General features: G+C 48.3%; 2 protein-coding genes across 4 annotated transcripts; one reads left to right on the forward strand and one right to left on the reverse strand.

Moving 5' to 3' along the window:
• Positions 1 to 1,072: 1,072 nt before the first annotated feature.
• Positions 1,073 to 4,602, forward strand: LOC112894966 (glycine-rich cell wall structural protein-like). 3 transcript variants are annotated; one of them, XM_025962822.1, is made up of 5 exons: positions 1,073 to 1,958; positions 2,088 to 2,339; positions 2,443 to 2,918; positions 3,105 to 3,521; positions 3,600 to 4,602. In XM_025962822.1, the coding sequence occupies exons 2-5, from the start codon at positions 2,230 to 2,232 to the stop codon at positions 4,355 to 4,357; spliced, it is 1,761 nt and encodes a 586-aa protein (XP_025818607.1). In that variant the 5' UTR covers positions 1,073 to 1,958; positions 2,088 to 2,229; the 3' UTR covers positions 4,358 to 4,602. The 3 variants fall into 3 exon arrangements, with proteins under 3 accessions (XP_025818607.1, XP_025818605.1, XP_025818606.1); XM_025962820.1 differs by having other exon boundaries at positions 1,074 to 1,958; positions 3,105 to 4,602; XM_025962821.1 differs by having other exon boundaries at positions 1,074 to 1,952; positions 3,105 to 4,602.
• Positions 4,603 to 5,146: 544 nt separating this feature from the next.
• LOC112894967 (protein RAE1-like) lies at positions 5,147 to 10,871 on the reverse strand. The gene is made up of 11 exons (XM_025962823.1): positions 10,738 to 10,871; positions 10,531 to 10,617; positions 10,379 to 10,447; positions 10,020 to 10,213; positions 9,599 to 9,740; positions 8,818 to 8,898; positions 7,943 to 8,071; positions 7,638 to 7,715; positions 6,405 to 6,476; positions 5,827 to 5,907; positions 5,147 to 5,525 (listed from the first exon to the last, which is right to left on the reverse strand). Exons 1-11 carry the CDS (start codon positions 10,798 to 10,800, stop codon positions 5,484 to 5,486), a joined length of 1,038 nt encoding a protein of 345 aa, XP_025818608.1. The 5' UTR covers positions 10,801 to 10,871; the 3' UTR covers positions 5,147 to 5,483.
• Positions 10,872 to 16,623: the final 5,752 nt, after the last annotated feature.

Here is a 16,623-nt window from a genome sequence, read left to right on the forward strand (position 1 = left end):
AGTAGAACCAGAAGCCTTAATGCAGCGCCCACCAAAAAACCCACTCTCAAGTAGTCGCCGAAACCTCTAGTGTGACCCCGCGTTGAGAGGGAACCAATAGAAAACAGACTGCACCGCACTAAGAAGGCTGCCGCCATGCGGGACCCTTCTCCGTAGTGCCGCGCTACACCACACTCCATTTGATAGAGTGAAACCATCAGATCCGAACCTCTCGCGGGCTGCCTCGCAGTCGCCACCACGAAAACATGAATGCACGGGGACCTCGCCACATCCGCCGTTGGACTGCACCTTGCTCTCGTCGCCTCGAAGATACACCCCGTGCGGGGGCCACGCCATGCCCGCCACGGTTCTCCATGTCACGATCCGCTTCTTATATCGCCATTAGAATGGTGAGCAATGTTGCTCCGCTTCCTAAGATCTCCACCAGACACTGAGCCGCCATCGTGGTCGACTTCATCTCGTTACTCCACTCGCGCACATAGCCATCGCCGGTGTTAGGAAGCCATGGTAGTCGCTTGTGCCGTCTTCCAACAATGTACCGCACCGGAATGGCCTAGCAAAGCTGAGCCACCCGCCACAGTTCGCTGCAAGCCGCACGATGCCGTTGCTGCAAGCGTCATCCTTTAATGCAGCCCAGTGCCGCACTGACAGTTGCCAAGCAATGCTAGCCGCCGCGGTTCGCTGCAAGCAGCCAGCCCAACAACGAAGAGACAAGCCCTAGCTGCCACCCAACCTGCAATCACGTCCACGTGAGCTCAGCAACCCCTGTCTAGCTTGCCGTCCTGCACCATGCCGCCTTGCCCTGTCTAGCTTGCCGTCCTGCACCATGCTGCCTTGCCGCCACGGGTTGCAACCACCATGATCAAAGCATCACCAGTAATGCCATAGGCCGACTTGCATCTCTAAAGACGACGCCTCCAAGAAGGGGATGACGCCAGCACCGCCGCCATCGCTCGTCCAGAATCTGGACAGGGTTTTCACCCAGAGAACCCCGTGCAGCAAGGATTGGGCTCCAAGATGATGCCCCCAATGGGGAGAAACGACGCCCTAGGGCGCCGCCGCCATCAGCACCAGCAAGATCGCAGCAAAGACTTTCGCCCAGAGCAACCCATCCCTAGCCTGCACGTACTCAGCCCGGCACTCCTGGGATGGCCACCATGGAAGATCTCCTAGAGGGTGGCACCGCCACTGTGCCTCGTCATGCCGCGCGTAGGCTCTGCGCCAGCTACCACCTTGTCGACATGCCTCCTCCATGCCGCACGCCAGTTGTGCACCGCTAGCCTCGTCGCCGTGCATCCTCCTCTCCGGACCGCTGCCTCGCGGCCTCCACACAGCTCGCTGGCCTCGGATGCAAGGTCACCAACGCATCTCATAGCCGCCACCCAGCGCGCTCCCCACCGGGCCGCCACCCAGCGCCACTCCCCACCGGGCCGCCACCACGCTGCCCAGGCGCAGCAAGTCGTGCCCGCCTCCCGCGCATTCGTCATCGTCGACTGCTGGTGCTAGGTGGCACAGATCAGGCCTCATGAGCGCCGGATCCGCCCCCTAAAGCACCGGATCTGGCGCCCCGAGCCCGCCGCCATCTGCCCGGTGGCGTCGCCACAGGCTCCATCTCCCACCGCCGCCACACCTGAGAGGGCCGCGCCACCGGCCTCCTACGACTAGTCGCAAACCGCGGCTCCTCCCCTGCAACCCCCGCCGCGCCTAGCCGCGGCGCCAGGACCAGCCCAGCAGCCGAGCGTCAAACCTCGCACGAGCTGGACGCTCGTAGCCCTCCAGGAAGGGAGCCTCGCCGCCGCCCTCCTCGGAGTCCGCGTGGACTTCCGGCGGCCCCCTCCGACAGCGGCGAGGTGGAGGAAGGAGGAGGAAGGGGCTGGAGGCGACGCTAGGTTTCGCCGCCGCCCGAGTCACTGGTGCGGGGGGCCGTGCGTACGACTAAAAATATTATCAATGTACAAGTAATATACAGCTTTAATTGTTATTTTTTCACTCAGAATTAAAAGTAGATGAACTGGTGCCTCTCCGCTTTGTGCTCTACACCACTCGGGCTTCGTTCCGGGCAATGCTCTCGTCCGCAACCGTCCCAGCTGCTCATCTTGGTCAGAGGCAAAAATAGGAGCCTAGGAGGGGAGTCGCATCCTATTTAAATGCGCGCGCGCGCTCGTTCTTCTTCATCCGAGGTCAAATCATCAACAGGGTGCGGAGGCGAGTTAGAGGAGAAGCTCAGCAATGGCGAAGGTTTCTAATACTTCCGTGGTTCTCCTAATGATGCTCATCGCGGCATGGAGGACGACGCCGGTGATGTCCCATGCCAAGCCGGAGCTGGATTACGGGCCCGCGTACGATGAGCTCGATCTCCATTGCCATGCATGCTGATCATCGCTCATCATATGTAGGAGTAATTAATCTTTTGTTTTTCTTTCTCTCTTGGGGCTTGATTAGGCCGACGAAGGAGAAGGCGGCGCCAGGCGCGGTTAGCAAGGGAGGCGCGGTAAGCGGCAACAACCAGGCAGCCGCCGACGCCGCGGTTCTGTTGAGGGCCAAGGAAGAGATGGCGAAGCGCATGGTGAAGCACATCGAGATCATCATCAACAGCGTGAAGCTCGTGGTCCAGCTGAAGGCGGCGCTGCTGATCAAGTCGGCGGAGTTCATGACCGCCATGGCCGCCGAGGTCTCGATGCACCTCACCCAGGTCGCCCAGGCGCACGCCCAGGCCGCCGCGAGCAACTGCGTGGCGGCGCTCAAGCTCCAGCAGGACATCCTGAGGAAGGCCTCCGAGAGGTGCAAGGCCGTCTCCCAGGACGTCGCGATGACGCACAGGGCGAGGCAGGAAGCCCTGAACGGCGTGGCACAGGACCTTGTCAAAGTTGCAGGAGACATTGCCGCCAGCATGAGGGCCATGGCTGAGGCTGCAGCCGGTAGGACGTCTCTTCTCACACTTTTTTTTTTTGTCAATCATCGACATCGTTAACTCAAGGCTTAATTGCCTCTCTCCCATACGCAACGTGACATTTTTTGTCAATCATCGACATCGTTAACTCAAGGCTTAATTGCCTCTCTCCCATATGCAACGTGACATGATGATGGCTTTGCTTGTATTGTAGGAGTGGCCGGTGGGGTAGAGATTGGCATCCATTTCCGTGCTGGCATCAACGCTCACGCTGGTGCTAAAGCCAATGCTGCCGCTGCTGCTGGGGCTCAGGTTAGCGGTGGGGCTGGAGGAGAAGCCCAGGTAAGCAAGAGTGCCAGCATCAGTGCAGGCGGTAGCGGCGATGCCGGTGCCGATGCCAGTGCGGCGGCTGGTGGCGACGCGGCTGTTTCTGGAGATGCAAGCAAGAGCGCCAGCACAGGAGGATACACCGGCGGTGGTGCTGATGCCGGCGCCAGAGTGGGTGGCGATGCGGCTCTTTCTGGAGGCGCTAAGGTCGGCGGTGGCGTTGGAGGTAAAGCTGATGCCGGTGCCGGAGTCGGTGGCGATGCGGCTCTTTCTGGAGGCGCTAAGGTCGGCGGTGGCGTTGGAGGTAAAGCTGATGCCGGTGCCGGAGTCGGTGGCGATGCGGCTCTTTCTGGAGGCGCTAAGGTCGGCGGTGGCGTTGGAGGTAAAGCTGATGCCGGCGTCGGCGCTGGTGTCTCGGGAGGTGCTAAAATTGGTGGCGGTATCTCCGCGGGTGCTAAGATCGGTGCTGGAGTAGGAGGAAGCATTGGTGCGGGTGGTAAAGCCGGCGCCGGTGCTGGTGCTGGAGCTGGAGCGGGCGCGGGCGTTGGCGGCGGCGCCGGCGCGAACATTGGCGCTGGTGTTGGCATTTCTGGAGGCGCTAAAGTTAGCGGTGGCATTGGAGCAACCGTTGGAGCCAAAGCCGGTGCCGGTGCTGGTGCAGGTGGGAGTGTTGGTGGTGGTGCTGGAGGAAACGCCGGCGGAAGTGGCGGCGCCAGTGCTGGTGCTGGAATTGGCGCGAAAGCTGGTGTCAGCGCAGGTATCGGTGCTAAAGTTAGCGGGGGTGTTAGCGGTGGCGCGAGTGCTGGTGCTGGCATCTCCAAGGGTGCTGCCGTCGGTGGCGGCGTTGGAGGCGGCGCTGGCGGGAGTGGCGCTGTTAGTGCCGGTGCTGCCGTGGGTGGTGGTGTCTCTGGAGGCGCCAAAGTTAGCGGTGGCGCCGGAGGAAGCGCAGGAGGGAGCGGCGATGCCTATGCTGGAGCAGGCGGCAGCGGCGGCGGCAGCGCGAGTGCTGGTGGTGGTGCTGCAGCGGGTGGATCCGCCGATGCTTCTGGTGGAGCCAAGGTTGGCGCGGACGCTGCAGCTAGCCAGTCGTCAGGAGGCGGAGGGGACTTCGGCTACGGTTCTTCGTCCAAGGAGCTCTAAACAAGAGATGGCCACAGAAAGGATAATAATATCTTCACAATATGCTCGGTTTAAGAGCTTCTTCCTGCTTCTTTTTTTTTTTGTTAATGCATGAACTCCAATGTCTATCAGTTGTGTGGAGGCAACATGGCTACTCCCCTACTAGACATTACACTAACCTTATTATGTACACTAACGAATAACAATGCCATGTAAATGAGAATTGCTGAGATTGATATTTTTTCACGGCAAACATATCTATGTAACATTTCTCCAGTTTTATGGATTCACGGTGTTGTTTCGTACTTCCACAATATTTTCGTTCCTGCATAAGTTGTGAGGACATCAATGTAAATAAGACGCACACTTGCAAATTCCAGAGGTCTGAAGCAGACATCCAAACAACAAAGCATTCTTTTACTCTTCGTTCCAAAATATAAGGCATTATAGTTTTGTTCCAAGTCAAATTTTCAATCAAGTTTGTTTCATTAAATTCACCACAAAATGTCTTCATACTGTAATTATTCAATATTGTAAATGTTAATATATTTTCAAACTGGGGGCAAAGATAAAGAAAAAGTTTGACTTAGGACAAACTTCAATATTTTATATTTCGGAAGCATACTCCTACTACCTAGGGTTGCAAATGAAGATTTTGGTGGCACTATTGTGCTTTCATTAGTGGCTTCTAGAAAAGCGTGGATCCATAGCACATTGTGCTGCCTGACTCAGCAAGCCTGGTAATCTACATGGAATCAGCGTGTGTGGCTGTGCACTATGAAAATTTGAACAATGCCCTCTTGGCTCTGATGACTTCTCTAAGGCCCTAAATCTTGACCAAACGGGAACAAATTTTGGTGCACTACCAGAATGTATCTGACAAAAATGGTAACCAACATCTCACATTGCATAAACTTTTCATGCCACTTACTAATCTACCGTCAGTACATTATCCAAGGTTACTTCCAGCTAACATGTCGCATATGCAGCAATTCTTGTGATTAGAGTCTCATGTATGAAGAAATACCCAAACAATCAGGAGTGGTCCACTCATGTGAGTGACTAGCAGCAGTAAGCTGAGCTTTCTATCAGTCCCCGAGCACCAATCTTCAACTTAGCACCAATCTTCAAGTTGTCATTGTCATGCCTACTTCTTCCCAGCACGGGGCTTTCCTTTCACATCAGATTCCTACGAACCAAAACAACAATGATTGAAGAAGAAACCATCAGACTAGGATAAACAAAGATAGCTACCATCATCCAAGGAAAACAGGCGCCTGGATGAGATCATTCAAATTCATGTTGAATTAACATATAAAAGCTTCAAATTAACCAACTGCAGTTGCTCCATATTAACAGTTCAAAATGTTTGATAAGAAAAGAGCACACAGATAGAATCTGAGCTTATCATGTCCGTTGTAGCATTTCTAAAATCAAATGAACCACACAAAAATGTATTATACAGAAGGCATCTAGTAAAAAGTACAAACCTGTACGCTATGTATAAAGATATTTGTCTTTGCAGTAGAAGGATTATGCTTCTCAGCACCCCTGCTCCAATCGTAACATACCTAAACAAATGACACAGCATCAACAAATTTGAACTTTCAATACATACTCTCTGTCCTAAAAAGAGTTCTCTTTTTTAGCTTTGTCCTAAATCAAAAAAATCTTAAACTTGACCAAAATTTTAAAGAAGAGTATCAGTATTTACGACACCAAATAGGCATAATATAAAAATATATTTCATGATGAATCTAATGATACTTATTTGCTATTGTAAGTATTGGCACTTTTTTGTATAGACTTGGTCAAACTTAAGATGGTATGTCTCAGCAAGAAGAGATATAATAAAACATGATAAATCATTAAACTTTCAGGCTAATAGCTTGAGGAATGAAAGCCATTTATAGTTGGTAACTACTATGAAGCATGTAGGAACCTCCATCTTCCACATCAATAATATATTTGCATATTGTACATAACAAAAAGTATCAAAAGCAACCATGTGTATCTGATAAGTTATTCCAGTTCAGTCTACAGATGCTGACAACAACAGATGACCTACCGCATAAGCAAATATAGAGCCGTCCTGGTTGAATGTACTGCATGTGATTGGTGCTGGACACTTACTAAAAGCCTGTAAAAGAAAAAGTGAACATCAGAGGCAAATCTTTAAACGAGTACATGCAGATTTCCATTTTGAATTGTCTGGCAAATCAATGGTAAACATATTGAGCACATTTTGTCTCTCTTTGTGGCCAACCACCACAATACTAAAAACAATCTGCTAACAATGTGCATGTATATCATTTGCAATTTATTCTTTAACACAGGGCACAGAAACAAAGCACAAAGGACGATATAGCATAGAACACTTGCAGTTTCAGTGAAGTAGTTGGTGCCCTTTTCCTACTCATTAGAAAATAAGTACACTTGACAGGCATGAGCAGTTTCACAGTTGACTAACAGAGAACTTGAGCAATATCTGAACTTGAGTGCAGAAGACTTCTGTTTAATGTTCAGATTAATCCAACTTTTCAACAAATCCCACAGTTCTAAAATGGATACCATTTTACTAAGTTGATATTAGTTTGTAAACAGATGTCATTTGGGGTTTTCAATGTAATACCTCCCAGCAAATGTACAGTGGCGTAAGAGAGCTAGCAGAGTAATCGATATGGGCAAGCTACAGACAGCAATATTTTAACTCCCCTTTATTCTACATGGATTAGACTAAACCAACAAATATTTCAGACCAGAGGGAAAGTACAATTGTACAATGACATCACTAAGGTCGTTCTTCTAGTCATGAGTAAATGTTACAAATAATTCAGACCAACAAGGACATCACTAAGGTCCTCTTCTAGTCATGAACAAATGTTGTTGTTAACATTTACAGTCTAAAACATAAGTTCAATCATTAATTCCTACTTGTAAACCTGATAAATAGTTACATTATCTTTTGTAGCAACTTTTTAGACGAGTCAGCTTACACAATCTTCATATGACCAGTCTAGATATCATTAAAACATGTAGGTCAAAAGTTAAAATAGTTTAAACGCATGCATTCTAGGACAAAATTGTTTTTAACTGAATGGAGTTGCTCACAAAGAACCACAACACAATGGGTCATTGTTACTACACATTATCCCCATCCACCCCCCCCCCCCCGCCCCGCGTTCCATTTCATATAATGGTTCGCATAAAAATACATGTTAAAACAATGACAATAACTATTCTGACCAATGGAGAATGTGAAATGTATATATATCTATAAAGAATATTAGGGGAAACAGACCTTCAGCCTTTGCTTACTGTCCTTATCCCAAAAATTGAAACCTCCATCAGAGCCTGTAGTTGCAAATGTGCCGTGCACCTGGATGGAATGCATACAACGACAATTAGAATTGTTTAGTTGAATGAAGTAGCTAATATTAGCTGCTCCTAGGTTGGTAAGTTGGTTAACAAGTATTCAGTTGCTATGATTTAAACTTCATTAAGGATTTAAATTCTTCATTTTCATGGATCTTGAAGGACTTATATTCAATCTTGGAAGTGATAATACAAAATTTTTGAATATATTATAGAAGAAAGGGGTCTCACAGGATGGAAGTTCAGAGAGTTAACAGAGAATATATCATTGCCATCGCGGTGACATTTGAATGTAAAGTTTTTGCTTTGCTGAGAGTCATCCACATGATGAACACCAACTCTTCCTTCTATAGATCCAACCTTCAAAGTAAATAAAAGGTCAATCAGCTGTGCAAAAACATTAAAAGTTAACTGGCCATTCGTCCAGTGCCACACAGATCACTGATTCATAGCTTCAAACAACAATGCCAGACTAAAACACTAAACAAAAGCTGTTAACAAAAGGTACAAGCAAATAAGAACAAAAAATAATGTATACATGACACTGAGTCAAAAAAATTTATTTACTATAGAAACATTTGGAGAAATTGTTTTAAGTGAGAAACCCTGCTGATGAGAAATGAAATGAACATCTAACAGCAGTTGAGTTATAGAATTCTAAAAGGGTTGACGTAGATATCCCTTTGTACAGTTCTTAAACTGAAAGAAATAATAATACAATTGCCACTTTGCACTCTGGAAAATTGCGTGGTGAAAAAATCAACACAGGATTAGCCACACCTTAGTACAAGAATAAAAGTTGGGGCAATACTTAAAATAATAACTTTTAACTTGTTTTACGAAACAGCCACTATTTTTTTTTCATATCTGCCTCCTTACAAATATAAAATAGTTCTTTACAACACCTTTCTATCATATTTCCCAAAACAAAACACAACCATCTGTATGACATATGAGGTCAAGCCCACTAACTCTTATTTTTGTTTTTTTTTCTTTCCTTGCATTTTGGTGGAGGGCACATTTGGGTGTTATACAAGATTTAACCAGTTAGCCACATAGACTATCACAGAGATGACATACACAGAAAAGCCAAAGTGGGGTGTTACCAAAAACCCTTGTTGATCAGGAAATGCGGCAAGACACCTTGTCTGTAGCTTCAAAGGTGATACAATTCTCTTGAATTCAGCCTGTTATAAGGTAATGAGAAAGTCAGAAGTGTAGATACGATAGAAATTTACTAATATTATTTTAGTGGATAAACCTGCAGAGTTCAATTAGATGAATGGTTCAGGTGGACATCTCGACCTCATTGTTTTGTCAAAAAAAAAAGGTAACAGCATTTCATTGCTTATTTAATCTTCGCCAAAAGATAATCAAAAAGGAATAATTTTGTATCCTCATCATTTTTTGCAACTCCCTTCCCTATCACTCAAACTACATGCTGATCGCATGAGGGATGGTACATGATTGAGAATATACCATAGTTTTCAGTTCTGAACTCACAGATCTTTCGACAACTGAGATGCAAACTATTTTGTTCCACAGTTCCGCATACAATTGGACCATTTTACTCATTGCAAACTGAACAGGATTGAGGCACGGGATGCAATGGCGTATTGTTATTTTTGAAATCTTTTGTCCAGGATAAAACTAGAATAATATTCTTATTCTGATAGTTTTGCAGATGAAATTCTCAAGAGGTCGTACACCTTGCTCTCATATATTGGTTACACTAACACAGAATAAATCAGTTTTCATGAAACAAGGGCTGGTCACATATTTGATCAGGTTGGAAGTTCTAAATTCCTTACCATTCATGTGTATAGCCAGAATTCAACTAAAATCATCTAAAAGCATTACAGAGGAGAAGAGGATAATATAACTTACCTGTGGATTCTGCAGATTGAAGACTATTACGTTGCGATCAGCAGTGCCAACCACCATGAGAGGATAACAAAGCGATAGAGCATAGCAACGCTCAGGAAGTTGCTGAACATGCACTGGTTGAGGTTGCCTAATGTCCCAGTACCTTAACAAATGAAAAAAATGAGAATATGAGGATAGCCACCTTGATAGTGACAAATGAGTATTAGGTTCTTTGATTTTATACTTATGTAAGCATTAGGACAACAAAGTATGTAGTTCTTGGTGAAAGTGTTGAGGTTATCTACAAGTTATCTATGTGGGCACTGCATCACTGCTCCTCCATTGTTATGCAATAAATCAGCAATCTAACATTGAACTGGACCAGACATTACTGTATGAGCTAATTTAGAGGAATCTAATGTATCTTGTCTAATGTCCGCACCTCAGAGTCTTGTCCCAGCTTCCACTGACAAGAAGGTTCATCTGTGGCACCCAAGCAAGTTCTTTGACAGGCGCCTCATGCCCTGATAAGGTTGTGGGCTGCCCACCAGACAGCAGCGGCCACATTTTAATCTGCTTATCACATCCTCCTGAGAAAACAGTCATCCCATCATCCTTCCATGCCGAGCACAGCACCTGCGTAAAATAAAAACCAGCCTACAGGTCACATCATCGCAAAATGCAGGCAAGACAGAGGGGTCTAGCAGCCCACAAAGGCCCCAGACCAAGCAGCTCTGCCATAATTAGTTAACGGGAGCAATAAATCGCTTGTGCAAAAAATGCTGAGACCAATCACAATACCGGCTGATCGTGGGAAATCGAGGCCTTCGCTTGGCACACCCCACCAGGCAGGACCTCCCAGCACCGAACCTGCACCCGGGAGCAATCAGCCCAACCGCATCTTAACAAGTACTACCCCACACACAGGCTTCTGACAATGGTGGGGAGCTCACCTGCTTATCCCATGAGGTGGCTACGAGATGGTTCGCCTTGGAGCTGAAGCTGAGACTGGAGACCGAGTCTTCGGGCGCCGGAGTGACCTGCAGCGGACAACGGAAACAGCACGCGGTCAAATCGAACCCCCCGGAGAAGGCATTTTTCTACCCGGTGAGGCGGAAGGGCGGTCGCAGTCGCGGCCGCGTGAGCGCGCGCGCACGCACCTCGACGGATTTGTTAGGGTTATGGTTGGCGGCGCCGGCGCCGGCGGGGCTGAAGCTCGCCATTGCGGTGGGGGAGGCGTTCGCCGACTTCGGAGCGGAGCGGAGGGAAGGGAAGGGAAGGAAAGGAGAGATGGGGCGAGGCCGGGATTCGGAGGCTTTGGGGAGGGTTTTGGCTTTAACGGGGAGTTGCGTGAGATTGACGCCTCGCGCGGCTGCGCCAGCCCGCGGGCCAACGACTCAGGTCGCGTGGGATGGACGCTTGGTTGGCCCATCTGGCGGGGTTCGCTCGTTCCCGGCCCATCTGGCGGGATTTGGTGGTCGTGCGGAATGGGGAACGCCCGGCAGCGGCGGCAGGGCCGGCACCGGGAATCCTATATCTTCTGGAAGAAAACAATTTACGCATCTTCCAATATTCACGACTTTTGCTGTAAAAAAAATATTCACGATTTTAGTGCACACGTTCTACACCGTCTGATCAAAATAGATCATGCGCTCATGCGCAGCCAGCGGAGCAGGACAGCTAGCCATGTCTTTTTAAAGATAGCACCGGGTACAAAATATTTGCATACCTGCTGATACCAAACTCCGTAGACGTGGATCCGGATCTGGGTTTGTGCCCGTGGGCACGGGCTCGGATACAACTCTAAACCTAACGAATATCTGCTAACAGATTTGAAAAATTGATACCCAAACCCGCAAACCCGCAAGATCTGTTGACATGTGGATCCAAATACCCCTTATATAAAAGATCTCTAGAGTTTCACCTCATTTCTCTCCACACCCCAAATTCCCCCGGCTGCCACCCCACCCAGCGCTCCCTTCCTCCTCGAGCCCCTGTGCGGCGCTGCACCCACCCAACCCCGCCGGCTGCCGCCCCACCTCCTCGGCTCTTCCGCCGTTGCCAGGCCACCCCCTCCTCCTCGGCTCGTCCCCACGCCGGTCGCATCCTAGCCCCCTCGCCAGCTGCCCTAGGCGCACGCGTCACCCATTCCTAGGCGCAAGGCCACACGCCGACCGCCAGGCGCCACGCCCAGGTCCCCCGTACCGGCCACACCCAGGCGCCAGGCCACGCGCCGCCTAATCCCAGATGCCCGCGCTGCCCGCGCCCGACGCCCTTGCGGGTACACAGGTGTCGGTGTTTCAGACCGCTGACCAGTGAATTTGTGTTTGCACATCTGCCCCGGATGGTGTGTCAGGAAGAGACAGAGGTTTATACTGGTTCGGGCAGAATATCCCTACGTCCAGTTCGAGCAGCTCGTGTTCTTGCACTGGTTTGCAGTAGGGTTACAAACTGGCGAGAGAGGGAACGGGCTCCTAAGTCTCTGGTGGCGAAGTGTTGTGTGGGTGCGTGAGTGTTGACAAAAAACCATCCCCCTACAGGGGTCTTCCTCTTCCCTTTTATATGCCAAGGGGCAGGGGTTGGATACACGAAAGAGAGAGAGGGCGATGGGAATGTCCCTATGTCCGGTTCGAGCCGCTCGTGTTTTTGCATTGGTTTGCAATAGGGGTTACAAACGGGCGACAAAGGGAATGGGCTCCCAAGTCTCTGGTGGCGAAGTGTTGTGTGGGTGCGTGAGTGTTGCCAAAAAACCGCCCCCCCCTACGGGGGTCCTCCTCGTCCCTTTTATATGCCAAGAGGCAGGGGTCGGATACACGAGAGAGAGAGGTCGCCGGAAATATCCTTACGTCCGGTTCGAGCCGCTCGTGTTCTTGCACTGGCTTGCAGTAGGGGTTACAAACAGACTAGAGAGGGAACAGGCTCCCAAGTCTCTGGTGGCGAAGTGTTGTGTGGGTGCGTGAATGTTGAAAAAAACCATCCCCCCATGGGGGTCCTCCCCTTCCCTTCTATATGCCAAGGGGCAGGGGTTGGATACACGAGAGAAAGAGATCGCCAAGATCCCGCTTTTTCTCCTCCCTGGGTTTGGTCCCCGCTGGTCCTCTAGATGATGATGGGGGTGTCCCTGCGCCACTCCTTGGTGTGACGTGCGTCTCAACAGGGCGGGCGCCGCGGGCCCCCAGCGTACTTGGTGGCAACGTGCGCCCCGACAAGACGGGCAGCGTGAGGCCCCAGCGCGTTTTACGGCTTGACCTCCGAGCGGTGGACGACCGGGGCTCGTGGTAACGGCCTGTCCTCTCCAGAGGTCATGTCGAGGCACGTCCCTACTTGCCCTGCGCTAGTGATTCGACCCTCGGCACAACCTGTCATTCCGTGAGACCCTGAGGGTCCCACATCCCTGCGGCGGGTACAGCCGAATCCGTTCCCTCAGGGTCGGGCGAAGCAGAGCTCCCCCTCAGGGTCGGGCGAGGCAGGGCTTCTCTCACAGGGGTCGGGCGAGGCGGAGTCTGACCTCTGGTGGTCGGGTGAGGTGGCTCGTGCCCTTCTTCTGGGCTTGGTATTGGACCGTCGGTGCCCCTCCTCCTGGTGGGTCGTTCGTGGCCATGCGACAGCCTTGTCAGATTCGGGGCCACGGGACTGTGTACATAACTTAGTTTAAAGAGGTTTAAGAGATTAATTCTGTCTTATCTCTTATTTATCTTATTTATCTCTTATTTATCCCATTTAAGTAGGAGATAGAGCTAACTGATACAGAAGGAATCTACCCGAGACATGTTCTGGTACGATTCCTTAGCTGGTGTTGGTTAGTATCTTTGTAACCCTGGCCTCTCGGATATGTAAGGGAGGACAGGGACCCTCTCAAAACAAGATCTCTGGATCATCATACACCAAAGGCAATACAAATCACTATACAGGACGTAGGGTATTACACGCCTCGCGGCCCGAACTGTCTAAGCTTTGTGTTCCTTGCACCTTCGTGTTCCTGATCTCGGCGTCTCCTCACCAAAAACTTACCACCTTGGGTATATCCCTCGGTGGGCAGCCGGTAAAACACCGACAAGCCTTGATTAGGCTGAGCCGCATATTGCGAGAGAGCTAACCCGTAATTAGCTTCCTAAGGAACATACCTTCGGGGGTTCGTGATATTCACCCCCAACAACGAGCATGCCCGCAGGCATGCGGATACATGCGGGCATCTTTTCCTGCCCATGGCGGGCGCAGGCGCGGGTATGGACACGAATTTTAGCAGGTACGGGTTTACGAAGTGTATATTCGTATGGATTTTATCCGTTGCCATCTTTAGTACTTTTATGGTTGGCTCCTACCCATGCATGTACCTTTTGGATTCAAATCTTAAATGCATTTTGTCTCAACCGTGAACTTATTTTTGAATCCATTTAACCACTGTGTTATTGTGAATTAATCCAACATAATGAGATCCAATATGGATATATTTTTCTGATTTTTAAAAGTCATCATTTTGATCAACTAGTTCAACAATTTGGATATACTATTTCAACATTTTCTTATAAAATGTTGCACTGGTTTATCTAAAATATTGAATTAGATTGAAATTTGTTGAATCAACTTGAAATTGTTGAGTGATTTTAAAATACATGAAGCATGAAACATGCATTTAGTACACAATATGGATTAGAAACAACAAACAAGAAAGAAAAAACATGTGCTAACTTACATATGTATGTTGTCTGAGCCTCCTATAGCTTTCTAGTGGATTTGCTTGGACCCGTATGCGCTCTGCTTCCTGCTGAGAATGAAAAGCCCGTGGTCCAGAACTAGTGGGCCATCATGGATTTCGGCTGGACTACCTATTGGGCTTAAAGATACGTAGGTTACCTACCTTCTGCAAGATAAATAGGAGCTCCCGGTTAGCACTGTGCTGCTGCGGTGCAGCAAGCTGGTCTTGTGTAGCACGACGCCCCGAAGTATCTGGGCAAAATTGGCCTATGGACACTGTTAAAGTGTGAAATTTGCCCTGGACCACTAAAAAAACTATCTTTACTATAACACACTATAAATAGTGGTAATTAGCTGTAGCACATCACACTCATTATTATACTCAATTTTAATAAGAAGACACATGAAATGATGATTATACCCCTTCTCTCTATCCCCTTTTCCGTACCCAGGACCTGAACCGAATCACAGGCAAGGCTCCCGACGCTCCCCTCCCCAAATCCATCCGAGGTCGCTGGCGGCCGCCCCTCTCTTGGCTCCGACATTCCCGGACGGCATACAGACACGCGCCGCACGGGGCGCACGAGGGTGCCGATGAGCGGGGCGCACGTGGTGGCACCAAGCGCCGCACGGGCCTGCACCGAGGGGGTCGAGCCCCCTGTTGGTAGGCCAGCGACTTGCTACTGAAGATGGAGATGCAGATGGAGCCTCCATGATTCTTGAGCGAGATTTTTCATGACAACAACCCTGATCTTTCATAGGTTCCTGATGGGTGAGGTTTCTACCATTTTCCCTAGGAGGAGAGCTAACTGTAGGCTTGATTTTGCTCCTCTTTGTAGATTGTATCCTTTTTTCATTGCAAAATTGGCTGCTATGTGTGTAGGATGGATCCCAATTCATCCTACTGGTTGTTCAAGTAGGTGCTTATATGAAATTTAATGATGATGATGGTCGCGAATACTGTGAGGCATGTAACTTCCTAAGATTTTAGATAGGGATAAGACAAATTGGAATGGTTTACTGCTTGACATTGGTACAGAGATTAAGCTTGGCTCTAAACACAAATTACATGTCACATATTGGGATAATATGACCCATACTTATGAAGAGATCACTTCTGATCTGAAATTGTTTGGCTCTATATGTTTATGATTCTGATGCACCACCACCGGCCCTTCCAAAGCCAAAGAGAAAGAGAGGCAAGAAAAATATCACAATAGTACCTGCTGATCCACCACAAGAACCACCATCACCTGCTGAACCATTGTAAGCTTTCACCTCAAATTTCATGACTTTTCACAAAACTCAAATATTACATAGCAGTCCACTAACTTGCATATCTAAACAATTTATAGTGCCACACCAACTAGACTTATCACTTCTGTTTCTACATGAAGCCCTGTGACAAGAAGGTACAAGTGCAATTTGCAAAAATTTGAAGTCTTTTGTTCCTTATATTACAATCTCGCATTCTCTTTTCTCCATGCCGTATTTCAAAGAGGTTGCAACTAGAGCCATCTACGCCAACTACAACCATCACTCCTGCCCAAACACCTAGCCCTATGACAAGAGAGTATAACACCTCTAATCTTTATATCTTGTTGCTTATATCTTTACTTCAGTTAGTTGACATGCTTCCATGCCCATTTACAGCCGCAAGAGGATGTTGGAACTTGAAGGCTCTATACAACCTGTTGCCTGCTCAACTCTATCTCCAATACCTATCAATGAGAAGGGAAAGGCAAAGAAGCTGAAGGTAGTTAGGTCCAAGAAAATGAAAATGTAGGTTATGTAGTATGTTGTTCAGTTGTGGTATTATAATGTGTGCACTTAGTGGTACCAGGATAGCCAAATGTGGCTCAAACATGTGACTTTGTTTGCTGGACCTGTAAGACCTTTTCTTTTGTTGCACCATGTTGTTAGGGTGAATTATGTAGCCAAATATGTCTGAACCTGCTATTTGTATTTTGTGACCTGCATGCTGAAATATCAAGTGAACAACCTGTTATATTGGCCCTTTTATTTGCTGGTTATATTGCTGAAATTTTGATGTGAAGGGGTAAGGGTATACTTGTCTTTTATAAGTGTCTTGATACCTGTTTGAGGAGGATATATTATTATAAGCGTTGTAATGTCTAGCAGCAAATTGACACCAAATTGTAGTATGTTGTGGCAAAGACATCTTTTTTAGTGGCTTGTGGCAAAAGCCACTTTTCCAGTGTCCAGCAGCCAATTTTACCTAGTATCTGTGGCTAATGAGAGGGATCCATATGTGACTCAGTTCCGCTTGGTAGAACTTTATTTAAAAAGATCAGGTTTTATAATTTTTAGTGAAAAATACATAAATGTCT

Source organism: Panicum hallii, chromosome 5, assembly GCF_002211085.1.
Source record: "Panicum hallii strain FIL2 chromosome 5, PHallii_v3.1, whole genome shotgun sequence".
Taxonomy (NCBI): Eukaryota; Viridiplantae; Streptophyta; class Magnoliopsida; order Poales; family Poaceae; genus Panicum; species Panicum hallii.